General features: G+C 50.6%; 1 protein-coding gene across 1 annotated transcript in view; it reads right to left on the bottom strand.

Moving 5' to 3' along the window:
- The window catches only part of LOC145337677 (tau-tubulin kinase 1-like), a 145,552-nt gene that overhangs the window by 6,324 nt on the left and 114,542 nt on the right, over positions 1-24,686 (bottom strand). The window contains exons 14-15 of the mRNA XM_080182501.1: positions 20,760-20,769; positions 2,046-3,522 (exon numbers count right to left, since the gene is read on the bottom strand). Of these exons, the coding sequence (XP_080038627.1) occupies positions 2,046-3,522; positions 20,760-20,769 (1,487 nt within the window). The remainder of the gene's footprint in view (positions 1-2,045; positions 3,523-20,759; positions 20,770-24,686) is intronic.

The following is a 24,686-nucleotide window of genomic DNA, read 5'->3' as shown; positions in this document are numbered from 1 at the left end:
ACAAATGCCAGGTAATGACCATCACCAATAAGAGACACTCTAACCACCACTCCTTGACATTCAGTGGTGTTACCATCACTGAATCCCCCACTGTCAACATCCTTGCTGTTACCATTGACCAGAAACTGGACTCACCAGATAAACACAGTGGCTACAAGAGCAGGTCAAAGGCTAGGAATACTGCAGTGAGTAACTCACCTCCTGACTACCCAAAACCTGTCCACCATCTACAAGGCTCAAGTCAGGAGTGTGATGGAATACTCCCCACTTGCCTGAACAGGAGCAGCTCCAACAACACTCAAGAAGCTTGACAACATCCAGGACAAAGCAGCCCTGCTTGATTGGTACCACATCTACAAACATTCACGCCTTCTACGACTGATGCTCAGTAGCAGCAGTGTGTACCATCTACAAGATTCACTGCAGTAATTCACCAAAGATCCTTAGACAGCACCTTCCAAACCCACAACCATTTCCATCTAGAAGGACAAGGGCAGCAGGTAAATGGGAACATCACACCTGTAAGTTCCCCTCCAAGTCACTTACCATCCTGACTTGGAAATATATCGCCATTCCATCGCAGTCACTGGGTCAAAATCCTGGAATTCCCTCCCTAACGGCATTGTGGGTCAACCCAGAGCACGTGGACTGCAGTGATTCAAGAAGGCAGCTCACCACCACCTTCTCAAGGGTAACTAGGGATGGGCAATAAATGCTGGCCGCCAACAACACCCTTGTCCCATGCATTTAGTGATGAGGACCATCAGAGGATACAGCAGGATATAGATCAGATGGAGACTTGGGCAGAGAGATGGAAGATGGATTTAATCCGGACAAATGTGAGGAAATGCATTCTGGAAGGTCTAATACAGATAGGAAATATACAGTAAATGACAGAACCCTTAAGAGTATTGATAGGCAGAGGGATCTGGGTGTACAGATACACAGATCACTGAAAGTGGCAATGCAGGTGGAGAAGGTAGTCGAGAAGGCATACGGCATGCTTGCCTTCATCGGCCGGGGCACTGAGTTTAAAAATTGCCAAGTCATGTTGCAGCTTTATAGAACCTTAGATAGGCCGCACTTGGAATATAGTGTTCAATTCTGGTCACCACACTACCAGAAGGATGTGGAGGCTTTGGAGAGGGTACAGAAAAGATTTACCAGGATGTTGCCTGATATGGAGGGCATTAGCTCTGAGGAGAGGTTGGAGAAACTTGGTTTGTTCTCACTGGAACGACAGAGGTTGAGGGGAGACCTGATAGAAGTCTACAAGATTATGAGGGCCATGGACAGAGTGGATAGTCAGAAGCTTTTTCCCAGGGTGGAAGAGTCAATTACTCAGGGGCACAGGTTTAAGGTGTGAGGTACAAGGTTTAAAGGAGATGTACGAGGCAGATTTTTTACACAGAGGGTGGTGGGTGCCTGGGACTCGCTGCCGGGGGAGGGAGTGGAAGCGGATACGGTAGTGAGTTTTAAGGGGCATCTTGACAAATCCATGAATAGGATGGGAATAGAGGGATACGGACCCCGGAAGGGTAGGGGTTTTAGTTCAGTCGGGCAGCATGGTCAGCGCAGGCTTGGAGGGGCCGAAGGGCCTGTTTCTGTGCTGGAATTTTCTTTGTTCTTTGTCCTGGGGGACTGGGCCCTTCCCCTGGTGTCCCTGGGGGACTGGGCCCTTCCCCTGGTGTCCCTGGGGGACTGGGCCCTTCCCCTGGTGTCCCTGGGGGACTGGGCCCTTCCCCTGGTGTCCCTGGGGGACTGGGCCCTTCCCCTGGGGGACTGGGCCCTTCCCCTGGTGTCTCTGGGGGGCTGGGCCCTTCCCCTGGGGGACTGGGCCCTTCCCCTGGTGTCTCTGGGGGGCTGAGGCCAAGAAGATAGATTAGTGTTGGATTCGGAGTTTGAGGGTTAAGGATCCCAGGTGGGTAGGTGGTAGTTAAGATGCAGATCTGCCAGATGTAACTTATGGTCGAACAGAAGGGTTAAATTGGCCTCCTGCTGGCCATGGGGTTGCCACAATACTGCTGCTGGATTTAACTGCTTACCTTTGAGCAGCTGGAGGTTTGAGTGAGTTGGAGTTTGGTGAACTGTGCATTGATGATGCCTTCACCGGGGTAATAGGGCGTGGGATCTTGCTCCTGTTGCTCGGTGCCCGCTGCTGCCTGTTGGAGGGTGAATGGGCCTGGCTTTCCTTTCCAGCTTTGTTGAGGGAACTATCGGAATTGGTATCCTCTTCAGAGGCTGTAGCTGGTGAACTCCCTGATCCTGGTCGGCCCTCTTCTCCTGAGGATGCAGAGGAAGAGGTCAGTGAGGACAGGTGGATCATCCGACTCTGCTTCTTGTCCATAAGGAAACGAGCTAAATCCAAATGCCTCGACTTCCTCCTGTGGACGAGTCTGTCCTTGAAGGAGAGTCCTGCTGAATGTTCCGATCCTGTATCCTCCTCTGACATTAACACCGGAATTCGACTCTTCCACTGGGAGCTGGCTGCCACCCTGGGATGGACATTTGCAGTCACTGATTGGCTGCTTTCCCCCTCCCTTCCCTGGCTGGGCACTTGCTCAGGAAAGTGGCTGGTTCTCACAAGGCCTACAGGTTCTGCCTTCACTGTCCTCTCCAGTGAATCCTCTTCAATTGCCACACCGTTCTGGACTCTAGCCCCTCCAGTTTGAGTCTTGGGTTGGGGCAGAGATGGAGCAGTGTCAGCCTGTCCCAGTGACGTGGAGCAGATCCCAGGCTCGTGAGGCTGGAAGAACTCATAATGATCCTGAGGCAGGAGCTGCCCTGTGGAAGACATGACATTGAGATGTGTCTTCTCTGCAATGTGCAGGAAGGTTCGTTCAACCTTGGTGAAGGGGCAGGAGGTCACCGTGGCAACAACAGGGCAGGGAGGCTTGGCTTCTGACTTGATGATGGAGGAGAGGGTTCCTGGCTCAGAGACGTCCAGCTGGCTACCCAGAGCCTGAGGTCTCTCACTCTGAGGTGTCACAGCAGCCAATGTCCCCAAATCTGCATCAGGAGCCAGCTCTGCTGTGGGTGATTTGTGGATGTCTCCTGGTGAGAACAGCACCAGTGTTTTGGAGCCTTCCTCCAGCTCCTGTTCACCGTCTGCCCCTGAAGCTCGACCACGTTCCTCCCTCTGTTCGTCAGCCAGGAGTGTAGAGGGAGCAGCTTCCTGACTGCATTCTGAACTCTTCTCACTCTCCTCACTGCTGGACTCACTCTGCTCCATCTCTCCCTCGCTCTGTTTCTTTGTACCTTCCCTTTCTCCTTCCCTCCACTTCTTTGTCCCCTCGCTTTCCTCCTCCACATCCCTGTTCAGTCCCTCTGACTCCAGTTCGAATGTTGCTGTTAGCACCACGTTGGAGAAGTCGACACGCCTCGGACGGAGCTGGACATCTCTCTCTCCGTCAGTGTCCCTGGCAGGGATAGCCCGGCCAACGGACAGGGATCTCAAACGCAAAGGGCAAGGGAGCTCTCCTACCATGACCGCTGGGACAGCATCCAATCCATCTGCTTTACCTCGCAATACCTGAAATAAAAAAAACGTTATTGGTGAAATATCCTGCACTTTCCACCGAGAGGTTACTTTATCCACTTCCAGGCTCAATATGTCAGTCATAGAGTTTTACAGAACAGAAAAAGGCCATTTAGCCCATCACGTCTGTGCTGGCCATCCAGCACCTGTCTATTCTAATCCCATTTTCCAGTAGTTCCTCCATAGCCCTGGATGTTGTGGCATTCATGATGTGGAGATGCCGGTGTTGGACTGGGGTAAACACAATAAGAAGTCTCACAACACCAGGTTAAAGTCCAACAGGTTTATTTGGTAGTAAACACCACTAGCTTTCGGAGCGCTGCTCTTTCGTCAGGTGAGTGGGAGATCTGTTGACAAACAGGGGATATCTGATATCACACCCAAAGGTGCTGATGGAGAGTCTCATATTCACGAACACATTTTATGAAAGAATGGCCCACTCAGGAAACTACACAGCACAGTGTAGACTGGTATATTCAGGCTGGTATAAGTACAGGAGGATAGGAACCGATATAGGAAGTCTGAGGGAAGTAAAGTGGGGACAGAAACTAAAGGCAGTAAGGGGAAAAGTGGACAGCAGAGAAAGCAAAGACAGAAATCAGAAAGGGTCACAGTACAGAGTACAGAGACTGTGAAGAACTCAGCGAATAGGCCCAGTAAGGCTAAGAGAAATAAAACACAAGGAGAGTGTACAAAACCTGACAGGACAGATAGTCTGAGATAAGAACATAAGAACATAAGAAATAGGAGCAGGAGTAGGCCATCTGGCCCTTCGAGCCTGCCCCGCCATTCAATAAGATCATGGCTGATCTGTCGTGGCTCAGTTCCACTTTCCCGCCCTCTCCCCATAACCCTTAATCCCCTCTCTTATCAAAAACCCATCAACCCGCTTCTTAAAAATATTTAGCGAGGCAGCCTCCACCACTTCAACGGGCAGAGAATTCCAGAGATTCACCACCCTTTGAGTGAAGAAGTTCCTCCTCAACTCCGTTCTGAACCGCCCCCCCTTTATCTTGAGGCTGTGCCCCCTAGTCCTACTGTCTTTTTTGAGCGGGAAGAGTCTTTCCACCTCTATCCTATCCATCCCATTCATCATCTTATACGTCTCAATGAGATCTCCCCTCATTCTTCTAAACTCTAACGAGTACAAGCCTAGTTTATTCAGCCTCTCCTCATAGTTCAACCCCCTCAACTCTGGTATCAGCCTAGTAAACCTCCTCTGCACTCCCTCCAGGGCCAAAATATCCTTGCTCAGGTGCGGCGCCCAAAACTGCACACAGTACTCCAGCTGCGGCCTCACCAATGCCCTATACAGCTGCAGCAAGACCTCCCTACTTTTATATTCAATCCCCCTCGCTATGAAGGCCAGCATCCCACTCGCCTTCCTGACCACCTGCTGCACTTGCAGGCTGGGTTTTTGCGACTCATGCACAAGGACCCCGAGGTCCCTCTGCACCGTCGCCTGCTGCAGTTTTTCGCCACGTAAGTAATAGTCCTTCCTACCATTCTTCCTACCAAAGTGGACCACCTCACACTTGCCAACATTAAATTCCATTTGCCATTTCCTGGCCCATTCGCCCAGCCTATCTAGATCCTTCTGCAGACTCTCCACACCCTCCGCACAATTTGCCTTTCCCCCAATCTTGGTGTCATCAGCAAATTTCGACACCCTACACTCGGTTCCCTCCTCCAGATCATCTATATAAATGGTAAATAGCTGTGTTTGCTTTAACACAAGGAATATGACGGGTAAGGCGGATGAACTTAAAGCCTGGATTACTACATGGAACTATATTGTTGTGGCAATTACAGACTTGGATAAAAGGAGGGCAGGACTGGTAGCTTAGCTTTCCAGAATTTAGATGCTTCAGGCGAAATAGAGAGGGTGACAAAAGAGGTGGAGGTGTTGCTTTACTGATTAGGGAGAATGTCACAGCTTTACAGAGGGAGGACACAAAGAACAAAAAAAATTACAGCACAGGAACAGGCCCTCCAGCCCTCAAAGCCTGCTGCCCGACTGAACTAAAACCCCCTACACTTCCAGGGACCATATCCCTCCATTCCCATCCTATTCATGTACTTGTCAAGACATCCGTTAAAAGTCACTACCGTATCCGCTTCCACAACCTCCCCCGGCAGCGAGTTCCAGGCACCCACTTCAACACCTCAGTGGGATCATACAGTGCGGCCATATGGGTAGGACTCAGGAACAGGAGCAATGCAATCACACTGCTAGGTTTATATTACAGACCTCGCAATAGCCAGCGTGAAGTGGAGTAACTGATATGTCAGCAGGTTATGGGAAGATGTGAAAATAACAGCGTTGTTGTGATGGGCAATTTTAACTTCCCCGACATAGACTGCGATTCCTTTAGTGCTGGGGCTTGGACGGGGCAGAGTTTGTTCAGTGTGTCCAAGAGTGCTTCCTGAGGCAATATGTAGATAGTCCAACCCAGGAAGGAGCTTTCTTAGACCTGGTTCTGGGGAACAAGTCCAGACAGGTGATTGGTATCTCAGTGGGCAACCATTTTGGGAACAGTGATCATAATTCTATAAGTTTCAATATACTAGTAGAAAAGGATAGTAATCCCAGAGTGGAAGTACTAAACTGGGGGAAGGCTAGCCACGACAGTATTAGACAAGAGCTAGGGAATGTAGACTGGGGGTGGGAGCTAGGGAATGTAGACTGGGGGTGGGAGCTAGGGAATGCAGACTGGGGGCGGGAGCTAGGGAATGTAGACTGGGGGTGGGAGCTAGGGAATGTAGACTGGGACAGGAGCTAGGGAATGTAGACTGGGGGCGGGAGCTAGGGAATGTAGACTGGGGGCGGGAGCGAGGGAATGTAGACTGGGACAGGAGCCAGGGAATGTAGACTGGGACAGGAGCTAGGGAATGTAGACTGGGACAGGATCTAGGGAATGTAGACTGGGACAGGAGCGAGGGAATGTAGACTGGGGGCGGGAGCTAGGGAATGTAGACTGGGGGCGGGAGCTAGGGAATGTAGACTGGGACAGGAGCTAGGGAATGTAGACTGGGACAGGAGCGAGGGAATGTAGACTGGGGGCAGGAGCGAGGGAATGTAGACTGGGGGCGGGAGCTAGGGAATGTAGACTGGGGGCGGGAGCTAGGGAATGTAGACTGGGACAGGAGCTAGGGAATGTAGACTGGGGGCGGAAGCTACGGAATGTAGACTGGGGGCGGGAGCAAGCGAATGTAGACTGGGGGTGGGAGCTAGGGAATGTAGACTGGGGGTGGGAGCTAGGGAATGTAGACTGGGGGCGGGAGCTAGGGAATGTAGACTGGGACAGGAGCGAGGGAATGTAGACTGGGGGCGGGAGCTAGGGAATGGAGACTGGGGGCGGGAGCTAGGGAATGTAGACTGGGACGGGAGCTAGGGAATGTAGACTGGGGGTGGGAGCTAGGGAATGTAGACTGGGGGTGGGAGCTAGGGAATGTAGACTGGGACAGGAGCGAGGGAATGTAGACTGGGGGTGGGAGCTAGGGAATGTAGACTGGGACAGGAGCTAGGGAATGTAGACTGGGGGTGGGAGCTAGGGAATGTAGACTGGGACAGGAGCGAGGGAATGTAGACTGGGGGTGGGAGCGAGGGAATGTAGACTGGGGGTGGGAGCTAGGGAATGTAGACTGGGACAGGAGCTAGGGAATGTAGACTGGGGGTGGGAGCTAGGGAATGTAGACTGGGACAGGAGCTAGGGAATGTAGACTGGGGGCGGGAGCTAGGGAATGTAGACTGGGGGCGGGAGCTAGGGAATGTAGACTGGGGGCGGGAGCTAGGGAATGTAGACTGGGGTTGGGAGCTAGGGAATGTAGACTGGGACAGGAGCTAGGGAATGTAGACTGGGACAGGAGCTAGGGAATGTAGACTGGGACAGGAGCTAGGGAATGTAGACTGGGACAGGAGCTAGGGAATGTAGACTGGGACAGGAGCTAGGGAATGTAGACTGGGGGTGGGAGCTAGGGAATGCAGACTGGGGGTGGGAGCTAGGGAATGCAGACTGGGGGTGGGAGCTAGGGAATGTAGACTGGGGGCGGGAGCTAGGGAATGTAGACTGGGACAGGAGCTACGGAATGTAGACTGGGACAGGAGCTAGGGAATGTAGACTGGGACAGGAGCTAGGGAATGTAGACTGGGGGTGGGAGCTAGGGAATGCAGACTGGGGGTGGGAGCTAGGGAATGCAGACTGGGGGTGGGAGCTAGGGAATGTAGACTGGGACAGGAGCTAGGGAATGTAGACTGGGGGTGGGAGCTAGGGAATGCAGACTGGGGGCGGGAGCTAGGGAATGTAGACTGGGGGTGGGAGCTAGGGAATGTAGACTGGGGGTGGGAGCTAGGGAATGTAGACTGGGGGTGGGAGCTAGGGAATGTAGACTGGGACAGGAGCTAGGGAATGTAGACTGGGGGTGGGAGCTAGGGAATGTAGACTGGGACAGGAGCTAGGGAATGTAGACTGGGACAGGAGCGAGGGAATGTAGACTGGGACAGGAGCTAGGGAATGTAGACTGGGACAGGAGCTAGGGAATGTAGACTGGGACAGGAGCTAGGGAATGTAGACTGGGGGCGGGAGCTAGGGAATGTAGACTGGGACAGGAGCTAGGGAATGTAGACTGGGACAGGAGCTAGGGAATGTAGACTGGGGGCGGGAGCTAGGGAATGTAGACTGGGACAGGAGCTAGGGAATGTAGACTGGGGGCGGGAGCTAGGGAATGTAGACTGGGGGTGGGAGCTAGGGAATGTAGACTGGGGGTGGGAGCTAGGGAATGTAGACTGGGGGCGGGAGCTAGGGAATGTAGACTGGGGGTGGGAGCTAGGGAATGTAGACTGGGGGTGGGAGCTAGGGAATGTAGACTGGGGGCGGGAGCTAGGGAATGTAGACTGGGGGCGGGAGCTAGGGTATGTAGACTGGGACAAGAGCTAGGGAATGTAGACTGGGGGTGGGAGCTAGGGAATGTAGACTGGGACAGGAGCTAGGGAATGTAGACTGGGACAGGAGCTAGGGAATGTAGACTGGGACAGGAGCTAGGGAATGTAGACTGGGGGTGGGAGCTAGGGAATGTAGACTGGGACAGGAGCTAGGGAATGTAGACTGGGGGCGGGAGCTAGGGAATGTAGACTGGGGGCGGGAGCTAGGGAATGTAGACTGGGGACGGGAGCTAGGGAATGTAGACTGGGGGTGGGAGCTAGGGAATGTAGACTGGGGGTGGGAGCTAGGGAATGTAGACTGGGGGCGGGAGCTAGGGAATGTAGACTGGGGGCGGGAGCTAGGGAATGTAGACTGGGACAGGAGCTAGGGAATGTAGACTGGGGGTGGGAGCTACGGAATGTAGACTGGGGGTGGGAGCTAGGGAATGTAGACTGGGGTGGGAGCTAGGGAATGTAGACTGGGACAGGAGCTAGGGAATGTAGACTGGGGGTGGGAGCTACGGAATGTAGACTGGGGGTGGGAGCTACGGAATGTAGACTGGGGGTGGGAGCTAGGGAATGTAGACTGGGGACGGGAGCTAGGGAATGTAGACTGGGGGTGGGAGCTAGGGAATGTAGACTGGGGACGGGAGCTAGGGAATGTAGACTGGGTGCGGGAGCTAGGGAATGTAGACTGGGTGCGGGAGCTAGGGAATGTAGACTGGGGGCGGGAGCTAGGGAATGTAGACTGGGGACGGGAGCTAGGGAATGTAGACTGGGGACGGGAGCTAGGGAATGTAGACTGGGACAGGAGCAAGGGAATGTAGACTGGGGGCGGGAGCTACGGAATGTAGACTGGGGGTGGGAGTGAGCGAATGTAGACTGGGGGTGGGAGCTAGGGAATGTAGACTGGGACAGGAGCTAGGGAATGTAGACTGGGGGTGGGAGCTAGGGAATGTAGACTGGGACAGGAGCTAGGGAATGTAGACTGGGGGCGGGAGCTAGGGAATGTAGACTGGGGGCGGGAGCTAGGGAATGTAGACTGGGACAGGAGCTAGGGAATGTAGACTGGGGGCGGGAGCTAGGGAATGTAGACTGGGACAGGAGCTAGGGAATGTAGACTGGGGGTGGGAGCTAGGGAATGTAGACTGGGGGCGGGAGCTAGGGAATGTAGACTGGGACAGGAGCGAGGGAATGTAGACTGGGACAGGAGCTAGGGAATGTAGACTGGGGGTGGGAGCTACGGAATGTAGACTGGGGGTGGGAGCTAGGGAATGTAGACTGGGGGTGGGAGCTAGGGAATGTAGACTGGGACAGGAGCTAGGGAATGTAGACTGGGGGTGGGAGCTACGGAATGTAGACTGGGGGTGGGAGCTACGGAATGTAGACGGGGGGTGGGAGCTAGGGAATGTAGACTGGGGACGGGAGCTAGGGAATGTAGACTGGGGGTGGGAGCTAGGGAATGTAGACTGGGGACGGGAGCTAGGGAATGTAGACTGGGTGCGGGAGCTAGGGAATGTAGACTGGGGACGGGAGCTAGGGAATGTAGACTGGGGACGGGAGCTAGGGAATGTAGACTGGGGACGGGAGCTAGGGAATGTAGACTGGGGGTGGGAGCTAGGGAATGTAGACTGGGACAGGAGCAAGGGAATGTAGACTGGGGGCGGGAGCTACGGAATGTAGACTGGGGGTGGGAGCGAGCGAATGTAGACTGGGGGTGGGAGCTAGGGAATGTAGACTGGGACAGGAGCGAGGGAATGTAGACTGGGGGTGGGAGCTAGGGAATGTAGACTGGGGGTGGGAGCTAGGGAATGTAGACTGGGACAGGAGCTAGGGAATGTAGACTGGGGGTGGGAGCGAGGGAATGTAGACTGGGACAGGAGCTAGGGAATGTAGACTGGGGGCGGGAGCTAGGGAATGTAGACTGGGGTAGGGAGCTAGGGAATGTAGACTGGGGGTGGGAGCTAGGGAATGTAGACTGGGGGTGGGAGCTAGGGAATGTAGACTGGGACAGGAGCTAGGGAATGTAGACTGGGGTAGGGAGCTAGGGAATGTAGACTGGGGGTGGGAGCTAGGGAATGTAGACTGGGACAGGAGCGAGGGAATGTAGACTGGGGGTGGGAGCTAGGGAATGTAGACTGGGACAGGAGCTAGGGAATGTAGACTGGGGGTGGGAGCGAGGGAATGTAGACTGGGACAGGAGCTAGGGAATGTAGACTGGGGGCGGGAGCTAGGGAATGTAGACTGGGGGTGGGAGCTAGGGAATGTAGACTGGGGGTGGGAGCGAGGGAATGTAGACTGGGGGCGGGAGCTAGGGAATGTAGACTGGGACAGGAGCGAGGGAATGTAGACTGGGGGCGGGAGCTAGGGAATGTAGACTGGGACAGGAGCTAGAGAATGTAGACTGGGACAGGAGCTAGGGAATGTAGACTGGGGGTGGGAGCTAGGGAATGTAGACTGGGGGCGGGAGCTAGGGAATGTAGACTGGGGGCGGGAGCTAGGGAATGTAGACTGGGGGTGGGAGCTAGGGAATGTAGACTGGGACAGGAGCTAGGGAATGTAGACTGGGGGCGGGAGCTAGGGAATGTAGACTGGGACAGGAGCTAGGGAATGTAGACTGGGGGTGGGAGCTAGGGAATGTAGACTGGGACAGGAGCTAGGGAATGTAGACTGGGACAGGAGCTAGGGAATGTAGACTGGGGGCGGGAGCTAGGGAATGTAGACTGGGGGCGGGAGCTAGGGAATGTAGACTGGGACAGGAGCTAGGGAATGTAGACTGGGGGCGGGAGCGAGGGAATGTAGACTGGGACAGGAGCTATGGAATGTAGACTGGGGGTGGGAGCTAGGGAATGTAGACTGGGGGTGGGAGCTAGGGAATGTAGACTGGGACAGGAGCTAGGGAATGTAGACTGGGGGCGTTGAGCTAGGGAATGTAGACTGGGGGCGGGAGCTAGGGAATGTAGACTGGGACAGGAGCTAGGGAATGTAGACTGGGGGCGGGAGCGAGGGAATGTAGACTGGGGGCGGGAGCTAGGGAATGTAGACTGGGACAGGAGCTAGGGAATGTAGACTGGGGGCGGGAGCCTGGGAATGTAGACTGGGGGTGGGAGCTAGGGAATGTAGACTGGGACAGGAGCTAGGGAATGTAGACTGGGGGCGGGAGCGAGGGAATGTAGACTGGGACAGGAGCGAGGGAATGTAGACCGGGGGCGGGAGCCTGGGAATGTAGACTGGGACAGGTGCTAGGGAATGTAGACTGCGGGCGGGAGCGAGGGAATGTAGACTGCGGGCGGGAGCGAGGGAATGTAGACTGGGACTGGGAGCGAGGGAATGTCGACTGGGACAGGAGCTAGGGAATGTAGACTGAGACAGGAGCTAGGGAATGTAGACTGGGGGGGTGGCTGTTTGAGGGTAAATCCACATCCGATATGTGGGTGTCTTTTAAAAGTTGTTAACAATTCAGGAAAAGTATGTCCCTGTGAAAATGAAGGATAAAGGTGGCAAGATTTGGGATCCCTGGACGACAAGAGATTGTGAGCTTAGTGAAAAAAAAGTTAAAGTTTATTTGTTAGTGTCACAAGTAGACCGACATTAACACTGCAATGAAGTTACTGTGAAAATCCCCTAGTTGGGTACACTGAGGGAGAATTGAGCATGGCTAATTCACCTAACCTGCACATCTTTGGGCTGTGGGAGGAAACCGGAGCACCCGGAGGAAACCCACACTGAGATAGCAAGAATGTACAAACTCCACACAGATAGTGACCTGAGCTGGGAATCAAACCCAGGTCCCTGACGTTGTGAGGCAGCAGTGTGAACCACTGTGTCATTCTGCTGTCCTTTAGGAGAAGATGTAGGAGGCAGACATAAATTTCAGGGAACTGAAAATGGATAAAGCTCTTGAGGAATACCAAGATAGCAGGAAAGAGCTTAAACTGGGGCTTAGGAGGGCAAAAAGGGGCCATGAAATGTCCTTGGTAGGCAGGATTAAAGAGAATCCCAAGGTTTTTTTATGCATATATAAGGATGAAGAGGGTAGCTAAGGAAAGGATCGATCCACTCAAGGACTGTGGAGGGAATTTGTGTGTGGAACCAGATGAGGTGGGTGAGGTCTTTACTGAGTACTTTGCATCAGTATTCACAAAGGAGAAGGATGTGGTGGATGGTGAGTGTAGGAAGGAGGATGTTGACATTCCAGGACATGTTGAGATAAAAAGGGAGGGGGTAATGGAGGTTTTGGAAAACATTAAGGTGGACAAGTCCCCTGGGCCAGATAGGATCTATCCCAGAATATTGAGAGAGGTGAGAGAAGAAATTGCTGAGGCCTTGGCCACAATCTTTGTATCCTGTTTAGTCATGGGCAACGTACCAGAGGATTGGAGAGTAGCTAACGTTGTTCCTCTGTTTAAGAAGGGCAGAAGAGACAAACCGGGAAATTACAGGCCTGTGAGTCTTACATCAGTGGTGGGGAAATTATTGGAGAAGATTCTTTGGGACAGGATGTACTCACATCTATTGGTTGTCTAAGAAGCAGAGAGTTGGAATCAATGGGTGCTGTTCTGGTTGGCAGTTGGCGACCAGTGGAGTGCCACAGGAAGCGATGCTGGGGCCTCAACTGTTTACCATTTATATAGATGATCCGGAGGAGTGTAGGGCTGAGTGTAGGGTAACGAAATTTGCTGATGACACGAAGATGAGTGGGAAAGCAAATTGCGTGGAAGGCACGGAAAATCTGCAGAGGGATCTGGATAGGCTGAGTGAGTGGGCGAGGACCTGGCAGATGGAGTATAATGTTAGTAAGTGTGAGGTAATCCACTTTGGCAGAAATAATAGTAGGAGGGGTTACTATTTAAAGGGTGAAAAGCTGCAGCAGGCAACGGTGCAGAGGGACCTGGGGGTCCTTGTGCATGAGTCGCAAAAACCCAGTCTGCAGGTGCAGCAGGTGATCAAGAAGGTGAATGGGGTGCTGGCCTTTATAGCGAGGGGGATAGAATATAAAAGCAGGGAGGTCTTGCTGCAACTGTACAGGGCACTGGTGAGGCCGCAGCTGGAGTACTGTGTGCAGTTTTGGTCGCCGCACTTGCGGAAGGATATATTGGTCTTGGAGGGAGTGCAGAGGAGGTTCACTAGGCTGATACCGGAGATGAGGAGGTTGGACTATGAGGAGAGATTGAATAGACTGGGTCTGTACTCGTTGGAGTTTAGAAGGCTGAGGGGGGATCTTATAGAGACGTATGAGATAATGAAGGGGATGGATAGGGTAGAGGTAGAGAGATTCTTCCCACTTAGAAAGGATAGCAGAACTAGGGGGCACAGCCTCAAAATAAGGGGCGGGCAGTTTAGATCGGAGTTGAGGAGGAACTTCTTCACTCAAAGGGTGGTGAATCTCTGGAATTCTCTGCCCGTTGAAGTGGTGGAGGCTACCTCGCTAAATATATTTAGGTCACGGGTAGATAGGTTTTTGGTAGGCAAGGGAATTAAGGGTTATGGGGAGAGGGCGGGAAAGTGGAACTGATCCACTTCAGATCAGCCATGATCTTATTGAATGGCGGGGCAGGCTCGAAGGTCTACTCATGCTCCTATTTCTTATGTTTTATCTGGAAGAGAATAGGCTTATTAGTAATAGGCAGCATGGTTTTCTGAAGGGGAGGTCATTTCTCACAAACTTGATTGAGTTCTTTGAGGAACTGACAAGAAACATTGCCCAGGGCAGGGCAATGGATGTTGTGTATTTGGACTCTTGTAAAGCCTTCAATAAGGTTTCTCATGGCAGGTTGATACAGAAGGTGAAGTCATATGGGATCAGAGGTGAGCTGCTAAGAAGGATACAAAACTGGCTTGGGCGTAGAACAAAGTAAGAAGTCTCACAACACCAGGTTAAAGACCAAAAGGTTTATTTGGTAGTAAAAGTCACTAGCTTTCAAAGTGCTGCTCTTTCGTCGGCTAAGCGGGAGTTCTGTTCATAAACAGGGCATATAAAGAGACAAACTCAATTTACAAAATAATGCGAGTCTTTACAGGTAATCAAGTCTTAAAGGTACAGACAATGTGAGTGGAGAGAGAGTTAAGCACAGATTAAAGAGATATGTATTGTCTCCAGACAGTACAGTTAGAGAGATGTTGCAAGTCATGGGGGATACAGATAGTGTAACATGAACCCAAGATCCTGGTTGAGACCATCCTCACGTGTGCGGAACTTGGCTATCAGTTTCTGCTCAGCAACTGCGCTGTCATGTGTCACGAAGGCTGCCTTGGTGAACGTTTACCCGAAGATCAGAGGCCGAATGCCCATGACCGCTGAAGTGTTCACCAACAGGAAGAGAACAGTCTTGCCTGGTGATTGTCGAGCAGTGTTCATTCATCCGTTGTCGTAGCGTCTGCATGGTCTCCCCAATGTACCATGCTTCAGGACATCCTTTCCTGCAGCATTGGCCAAGTTCCAAGAGTATGTACCATGTGCCTGGTGGATGGTGTTCTCACGTGAGATGGCATCCAAGTTGATGATGTGGCATGTCTTGCAGAGGTTGCTGTGGCAGGGTTGCGTGGTATCGTGGTCACTGTTCTCCTGAAGGCTGGGTAGTTTGCTGTGGACAATGGTCTGTTTGAGGTTGTGCGGTTGTTTGAAGGCAAGAAATGGGGGTGTGGGGATGGCCCTGGCGAGACGTTTGTCTTCATCAATGACATATTGAAGGCTCTGAAGATGTCGTAGCTTCTCCACTCCAGGGAAATACTGGACAATGAAGGGTACTCTGTCCACCGTGTCCTGTCAACCGGGATCTTGGGTTCATATCACACTATCTGTAACCCCCACGACTTGCCTGGGCTTGCAAAATCTCACTAATTATCTTGTCTGGAGGCAATACAAATCTCTTTAACCTGTGCTTAACTCTCTCTCCACTCACATTGTCTGTACCTTTAAGACTTGATTGCCTGTAAAATCTTGCATTCCAACCATTATTTTGTAAATTGACTTAGTGTCTTCATATACCCTGTTTATGAACAGAACTCCCACTTACCTGACAAAGGAACAGCTCTTTGAAAGCTAGGGGCTTTTGCTACCAAATAAACCTGTTGGACTTTAACCTGGTGTTGTGAGACCTCTTCCTGTGTTTACCCCAGTCCAACATCAGCAACTGCATATCTTAGGCACAGAAAGCAGAGAGTAGCAGTGACAAGCGGTGTTCCACAACGATCAGTGCTGGGGCCTCTGTTGGTTGTAATATATATAATTTGGAGGAAAATGTAGGTGGTCTGATTAGTAAATTTGCAGATGATATAAAAATTGAGGGACAGCTGTATAGCAAGAAGATTGTCAGAGGATAGAACAGGATATAAATCAGCTGGAGACCTGGGCCGAAAGATGGCAGATGGAATTTAACTTGGACAAATATGAGATCATGTGATTTGGAAGATCTACTACAGAAGGAAAGTAATCAGTAAATGGCAGAGCCCTTAGAAATATTAGCATACAGAGGGATCTTGTTGTGCAGATTCATAGTTCCCCAAAGGTGCCCACTCAGGTGGACTAGATGGTCAAGATATGCTGGCCTTCATCGGTCAGGGCGTTGAGTATAGGAATTGGAAAATCATGTTGCAGCTGTATAAGACTTTAGTTAGGCCGCATTTGGAGAATTGTATACATTTCTACTGAAGGATATTGATGCATTGGAAAGAGCGCAGAAGAGATTTACCAGGATAGTGCCTGGTTTGGAGGATATGGACATGAAAAAAGGTTGAACAAACTTGGATTGTTTTCATTGGAGCGTCGGAAGATGAGGGGGAGACCTGATAGAGATTTACAAGATTATGACAGGCCTAGGTAGAGTGGATAGTCAGAGATTTTTTCCTAGGGTCAAAGGGTCAATTACTCGGGGTCATAGGTTGAGACTGAGGGGGAAAGTTTAAAAGAGATGTAAAAGAATGTAGAGCATACAACATTACGGCGCGGGGGCAGGCCCTCCGGCCCATCCCGGCACGGGGGCAGGCCCTTTGGCACGTGTCTGTGTACGCGGGTGCCTGTTTCCTCACGTGTGCCACATCTCTGTACGTCTGTGCATACTTATGCATGTTTGCATAAGTGTCTGCTTTGCATGCAAGTTTTTAGGTGTCCAGCTCAAAAAGTAATCTGGGAAATTATAGGCCAGTAAGTTTGACATCACTAGTAGGTAACTTATTGGAAGGTGTGATTAGGGATAGGATCTACAAATATTTGGATAGACAGGGACTTATTAGGGAGAGTCAACATGGCTTTGTGTGTGGTAGGTCACGTTTGACCAATCTATTAGAGTTTCTTGAGGAGGTTACCAGGAAAGTGAATGTTGTCTTCATGGATTTCAGCAAGGCCTTTGACCTTGGCATGGGAGGTTAGTTAGGAAGGTTCAGTCGCTATGTATAGATGGGGAGGTAGTAAATTGGATTAGACATTGGCTCAATGGAAGAAGCCAGAGAGTGGTAGTGGAGGATTGCTTCTCTGAGTGGAGGCCTGTGACTAGTGGAGTGCCACAGGGATCGGTGCTGGGTCCATTGTTGTTTGTCGTCTATATCAATGATCTGGATGATAATGTGGTAAATTGGATCAAATTTGCTGATGATACAAAGATTGGAGGTGTAGTGGACAGTGAGGAAGGTTTTCAAAGCTTGCAGAGGGATTTGGACCAACCAGAAAAATGGGCTGAACAATGGCAGATGGAGTTTAATGCAGACAAGTGTGAGGTAGTGCACTTTGGAAGGACAAACCAAGGTAGAACATACAAGGTAAATGGTAGGACACTGAAGAGTGCAGTAGAACAGACAGATCCGGGAATACAGATACATAATTCCCTAAAAGTGGCGTCATTGGTAGAATAGATAGGGTAAAGAGTGCTTTTGGTACATTGGCCTTTAGTATGGAGTATAAGAGTTGGAATGTTATGGTGAGGTTGTATAAGACATTGGTGAGGCCGAATTTAGAGTATTGTGTACAGTTTTAGTCACCTAATTACAGGAAAGATATTAATAAGGTTGAAAGAGTACAGAGAAGGCTCACAAGGATGTTGCTGGGACTTGAGAAACTGAGTTACAGAGAGAGATTGAATAGATTAGGACTTTATTCCCTGGAGCGTAGAAGAATGGGGGGAGATTTGATAGAGGTGTATAAGATTTTGATGGGTATAGATAGAGTGAATGCAAGCAGGCTTTTTCCACTGAGGCTAGGGGAGAAAAAAACCAGAGAGCATGGGTTAAGGGTGAAAGGAGGAAAGTTTAAAGGGAATATTAGGGGGGGCTTCTTCACGCAGAGAGTGGTGGGAGTGTGGAATGAGCTGCCGGATAAAGTGGTAAATGCGGGGTCACTTTTAACATTGAAGAAAAACTTGGACAGGTACATGGATGAGAGGGGTATGGAGGGATATGGTCCAAGTGCAGGTCAGTGGGACTAGGCAGAAAAATGGTTCGGCACAGACAAGAAGGGCCAAAAGGCCTGTTTCTGAGCTGTTAGTGTTCTATGGTTCTATCACCAACAACCTGTCCTGGTCCCCTCATCTGACACGATAGCTAAGAAAGCCCCACCAATGCCTCTACTTTCCCAGAACACAAAGGAAATTTGGCATGTCAGCTACAACTCTCAGCAACTTTTATATACGCAATATAGAAAGCATTCTTTCTGGTTATATCACAGCTTGGTATGGCTTCTGTTCTGCCCAAGACCGCAAGATACTACAAAAGATAGCCCAGTCCATCACACAAACCAGCCTCCCATCTATTGACTGTCTACACTTCCCGCTGCCTCGCAAAGCGAGCAGCATAATTAAGGACCCCACGCACCCCGGACACACTTTCTTCCACCTTCTTCCATCGGGAAAAAAGTACAAAAGTCTGAGGTCACGTACCAACCAACTTCTTCCCTGCTGCTGTCAGACTTTTGAATGGACCTACCTCACATTAAGTTGATCTTTCTCTACACCCTCGCTATGACTGTAACACTACATTCTGCACTCTCTCCTTTCCTTTTTGATGAACGGTATGCTTTGCCTGTATAATGTGTAAGAAACAATATTTTTCACTGTACACGAATACAATAATAAATCAAAGCAAATAGTGTGCCTGTGTCGTGCCTGCCTGCCTCATGGCAGACTTACGCAGAAGGTGACGGTGCATGGAATCAGAGGTGAGCTGGCAAGGTGGATACAGAATGCGCTCAGTCATAGAAGGCAAAAGGTAACAGTGGAAGGGTGTGTTTCTGAATGGGGGGCTGTGACAAGTGGTGTTCCCCAGGGATCAGTGCTGGGACCTTTGCTGTTTGTAATATATATAAATGATTTGGAGGAAAATGTAACTGGTTTGATTAGTAAGTTTGTGGATGACACAAAGGTTGGTGGATTTGCGGATAGCGATGAGGACCATCAGAGGATACAGCAGGATATAGATCAGTTGGAGACTTGGGTGGAGAGATGGCAGATGGAGTTTAATCCGGACAAATGTGAGGTAATGCATTTTGGAAGGTCTAATACAGATAGGAAATATACAGTAAATGGCAGAACCCTTAAGAGTATTGATAGGCAGAGGGATCTGGGTGTACAGGTACACAGGTCACTGAAAGTGGCAATGCAGGTGGAGAAGGCAGTTGAGAAGGCATACGGCATGCTTGCCTTCATCGGCCAGGGTATTGAGTTTAAAAATTGGCAAGTCATGTTGCAGCTTTATAGAACCTTAGTGAGGCCGCACTTGGAATATAGTGTTCAATTCTGGTTGCCACACTACCAGAAGGATGTGGAGGCTTTGGAGAGGGTACAGAAAAGATTTACCAGGATGTTGCCTGGTATGGAGGGCATTAGCTATGAGGAGAGGTTGGAGAAACTTGGTTTGTTCTCACTGGAGCGACGGAGGTTGAGGGGAGACCTGATAGAAGTCTACAAGATTATGAGACATGGACAGAGTGGATAGTCAGAAGCTTTTTCCCAGGGTGGAAGAGTCAATTACTCAGGGGCACAGGTTTAAGGTGTGAGGGGTAAGGTTTAAAGGAGATGTATGAGGCAAATGTTTTTACACAGAGGGTGGTGTGTGCCTGGAACTCACTGCTGGGGGAGGGAGTGGAAGCAAATACAATAGTAACTTTTCATAGAATCATAGAAACCTAGTGCAGAAAGAGGCCATTTGGCCCATCGAGTCTGCACCGCCCACAATCCCACCCCAGCCCTACCCCCATATCCCAACACAATTACCTGCTAATTCCTCTAACCTTTGCATCTCAGGACACTAAGGGGCAATTTTAACATGGCCAATTAACCTAACCTGCGCATCTTTGGACTTTGGGAGGAAACTGGAGCACCCAGAGGAAACCCATGCAGACACGAGGAGAATGTGCAAACTCCACACAGACAGTGACCTGAGCCGGGAATCAAACCTTGGTCCCTGGAGCTGTGAAGCAGCAGTGCTAATCCACTGTGCTACCCGGGGGCATTTGGATTTTAAGGGGTATCTGGACAAATCCATGAATAGGATAGGAATAGAGGGTATGGTCCCGGAAGGGTAGGGGGTTTTATTTAAGTCGGACAGCATGGTCGGTGCAGGCTTGAGGGGGCTGAAGGGCCTGTTCCTGTGCTGCAATTTTCTTCGTTCTTTACACACACAGCTTCCAGAACACTGCTACCCTGATCATTTTCAATTAGTTATCAGCGCAATTTTTGACACTGAGGATTATGTAGCAAACGCTGACCAACTGGAAATCACATCTGACATTGGACAATGTGTTTGGTAAACACAGGCTGGTTGAGTGTGGTCTGTACCTTGTCCACTGTGAACCATAGAAGGGTCTTGCTGTTTGATATGATTTGCCAGTCTTTGGGATGTACAGCCTGTATAGCTAGCATCACACTGGCACTGAATTCCATATCACACGCTACTGTCTGATAGGCAGAATGTCTTTTTGGCTCGACAGCAGTATCCTGTTGATGCAGAATACCACTCTTTTCCCTACTCAACCGGAGCTGCTTCAAATAGCTAGCTTCACCTGTTCAGATTTACAGCACGGGGTTAGATACAGAGTAAAGCTCCCTCTACACTGTCCCCCCATCAAACACTCCCAGGACAGGTACAGCACGGGGTTAGATACAGAGTAAAGCTCCCTCTACACTGTCCCCCCATCAAACACTCCCAGGACAGGTACAGCACAGGGTTAGATACAGAGTAAAGCTCCCTCTACACTGTCCCCCATCAAACACTCCCAGGACAGATACAGCACGGGGTTAGATACAGAGTAAAGCTCCCTCTACACTGTCCCCCCATCAAACACTCCCAGGACAGGTACAGCGCAGGGTTAGATACAGAGTAAAGCCTCCCTCTACACTGTCCCCCCATCAAACACTCCCAGGACAGATACAGCGCAGGGTTAGATACAGAGTAAAGCTCCCTCTACACTGTCCCCCCATCAAACACTCCCAGGACAGGTACAGCGCAGGGTTAGATACAGAGTTAAGCCTCCCTCTACACTGTCCCCCCATCAAACACTCCCAGGACAGATACAGCACGGGGTTAGATACAGAGTAAAGCTCCCTCTACACTGTCCCCATCAAACACTCCCAGGACAGGTACAGCACGGGGTTAGATACAGAGTAAAGCTCCCTCTACACTGTCCCCCCATCAAACACTCCCAGGACAGGTACAGCACAGGGTTAGATACAGAGTAAAGCTCCCTCTACACTGTCCCCATCAAACACTCCCAGGACAGATACAGCACGGGGTTAGATACAGAGTAAAGCTCCCTCTACACTGTCCCCCCATCAAACACTCCCAGGACAGGTACAACACGGGTTTAAGATACAGAGTAAAGCTCCCTCTACACTGTCCCCCCATCAAACACTCCCAGGACAGGTACAACACGGGGTTAGATACAGAGTAAAGCTCCCTCTACACTGTCCCCCCAGCAAACACTCCCAGGACAGGTACAACACAGGGTTAGATACAGAGTAAAGCTCCCTCTACACTGTCCCCCCATCAAACACTCCCAGGACAGGTACAACACAGGGTTAGATACAGAGTAAAGCTCCCTCTACACTGTCCCCCCATCAAACACTCCCAGGACAGATACAGCACGGGGTTAGATACAGAGTAAAGCTCCCTCTACACTGTCCCCCCATCAAACACTCCCAGGACAGGTACAGCACGGGGTTAGATACAGAGTAAAGCTCCCTCTACACTGTCCCCATCAAACACTCCCAGGACAGGTACAGCACGGGGTTAGATACAGAGTAAAGCTCCCTCTACACTGTCCCCCCATCAAACACTCCCAGGACAGGTACAACACGGGGTTAGATACAGAGTAAAGCTCCCTCTACACTGTCCCCCCATCAAACACTCCCAGGACAGGTACAACACAGGGTTAGATACAGAGTAAAGCTCCCTCTACACTGTCCCCCCATCAAACACTCCCAGGACAGATACAGCACGGGGTTAGATACAGAGTAAAGCTCCCTCTACACTGTCCCCCCATCAAACACTCCCAGGACAGGTACAGCATGGGGTTAGATACAGAGTAAAGCTCCCTCTACACTGTCCCCCCATCAAACACTCCCAGGACAGGTACAGCATGGGGTTAGATACAGAGTAAAGCTCCCTCTACACTGTCCCCCCATCAAACAGTCCCAGGACAGGTACAGCACGGGGTTAGATACAGAGTAAAGCTCCCTCTACACTGTCCCCCCATCAAACACTCCCAGGACAGGTACAGCACGGGGTTAGATACAGAGTAAAGCTCCCTCTACACTGTCCCCATCAAACACTCCCAGGACAGGTACAGCACGGGGTTAGATACAGAGTAAAGCTCCCTCTACACTGTCCCCCCATCAAACACTCCCAGGACAGGTACAGCACGGGGTTAGATACAGAGTAAAGCTCCCTCTACACTGTCCCCCATCAAACACTCCCAGGACAGGTACAACACGGGTTTAAGATACAGAGTAAAGCTCCCTCTACACTGTCCCCCCATCAAACACTCCCAGGACAGGTACAGCATGGGGTTAGATACAGAGTAAAGCTCCCTCTACACTGTCCCCCCATCAAACACTCCCAGGACAGATACAGCACGGGGTTAGATACAGAGTAAAGCTCCCTCTACACTGTCCCCCCATCAAACACTCCCAGGACAGGTACAGCATGGGGTTAGATACAGAGTAAAGCTCCCTCTACACTGTCCCCCCATCAAACACTCCCAGGACAGGTACAACACGGGTTTAAGATACAGAGTAAAGATCTCTCTGCACTGTCCCCAGCAAACAGGCGGTGGTGCTGGAAATCTTAAAGCACATCGAGATAGATAAATCCCTGGGACCTGATGAAGTGTATCCCAGGATGTTGAAGGTGGCTAGGGAGGAAATTGTGGGTCCCCTAGCTGAGATATTTGAATCATCGATAGTCACGGGTGAGGTGCCTGAAGATTGGAGAGTGGCAAATGTTGTGTCTTTGTTTACAAAGGGCTGCAGGGAAAAGCCTGGGAACTACAGGCCAGTGAGCCTCACATCTGTGGTGGGCAAATTGTTGGAAGGTATTTTGAGAGACAGGATCTACAGGCATTTAGAGACACAAGGACTGATTAGGGACAGTCAGCATGACTTTGTGAGTGGAAAATCACGTCTCACAAATTTGATTGAGTTTTTTGAAGGGGTAATCAAGAAGGTAGATGAGGGCAGTGCAGTTGATGTTGTCTACATGGACTTTAGCAAGGCCTTTGACAAGGTACTGCATTGGTACGTTGTTGCATAAGGTTAAATCTCACAGGATCCAGGGTGAGGTTTCTAAATGGACAGAAAATTGGCTGATGACAGAAGCCAGAGGGTGGTTGTAGAGAGTTGTTTTTCAAACTGGAGGCCTGTGACCAGTGGTGTGCCTCAGGGATCAGTGCTGGGCCCACTGTTATTTGTCATTTATATTAATGATTTGGATGAGAATATAGAAAGCATGGTTAGTAAGTTTGCAGATGACACCAAGATTGGTGGCATAATGGACAGTGAAGAAAGATATCTCGGATTGCACCAGGATCTTGATCAATTGGGCCAGTGGGCTGATGAATGGCAGATGGAGTTTAATTTAGATAAATGCAAGGTGATGTATTTTGGTCGATTGAACCAGGGCAGGACTTACTCAGTTAATGGTAGGGCACTGGGGAGAGTTACAGAACAAAGAGATCTAGGGGTACAGGTTCATTACTCCTTGAAAGTGGAGTTACAGGTGGACAGAGTGGTGAAGAAGGCATTCGGCATGCTTGGTTTCATTGGTCACAACATTGAATACAGGAGTTGGGACATTTCCACTGCAACTAGAACTAGGGGGCTTAGCCTCAAAATAAGGGGGCACAGATTTAGGACTGAGTTGAGAACTTCTTCAGGCAAAGGGTTGTGAATCTGTGGATTTCCTTGTCCAGTGAAACAGTTGCGGCTGCCTCATTGAATGGTTTTAAGGCAAGGTGAGATAGATTTTTGAACAGTAAAGGAATTAAGGGTTATGGTGAGTGGGTGGGTAAGTGGAGCTGAGTCCACAAAAAGATCAGCCATGATCTTATTGAATGGCGGAGCAGGCTCGAGGGGCCTGATGGCCGACTCCTGCTCCTAGTTCTTATGCTCTTCTCAGATCGGCGTACACACACTGACATCCCCCTCCCCCACTACACACACACACACACTCCGACCCCCCACCCACACACATACCCTCACTCAGACCAATACACACAGACTCAGAACACCACACACTCACACAGATACACACAGACTCAGACACAGACTGACAGTGCACACACACACAGTAACACAGGGCAGGCAGGTAAGTGGAGCTGAGTCCACAATAAGATCTTATTGAATGGCGGAGCTGGCTCAAGAGGCCAGATGGCCTTCTCCTGCTCCTAGTTCTTATATTCTTAGATACAGAGTAAAGCTCCCACTACACTGTCCCCATCAAACACTCCCAGGACAGGTACAGCACGGGGTTAAGATACAGAGTAAAGCTCCCTCTACACTGTCCTCCCATCAAACACTCCCAGGACAGGTACAGCACGGGGTTAGATACAGAGTAAAGCTCCCTCTACACTGTCCCCATCAAACACTCCCAGGACAGGGACAGCACAGGGTTAGATACAGAGTAAAGCTCCCTCTACACTGTCCCATCAAACACTCCCAGGACAGGTACAGCATGGGGTTAGATACAGAGTAAAGCTCCCTCTACACTGTCCCCATCAAACACTCCCAGGACAGGGACAGCACAGGG

This window comes from Carcharhinus amblyrhynchos, unplaced genomic scaffold, assembly GCF_965287045.1.
Source record: "Carcharhinus amblyrhynchos unplaced genomic scaffold, sCarAmb.v2.hapA scaffold_58, whole genome shotgun sequence".
Taxonomy (NCBI): domain Eukaryota; kingdom Metazoa; phylum Chordata; class Chondrichthyes; order Carcharhiniformes; family Carcharhinidae; genus Carcharhinus; species Carcharhinus amblyrhynchos.
The sequence above is the reverse complement of the archived record's forward strand: the minus strand, read 5'-3'. Positions and strand labels throughout refer to the sequence as shown.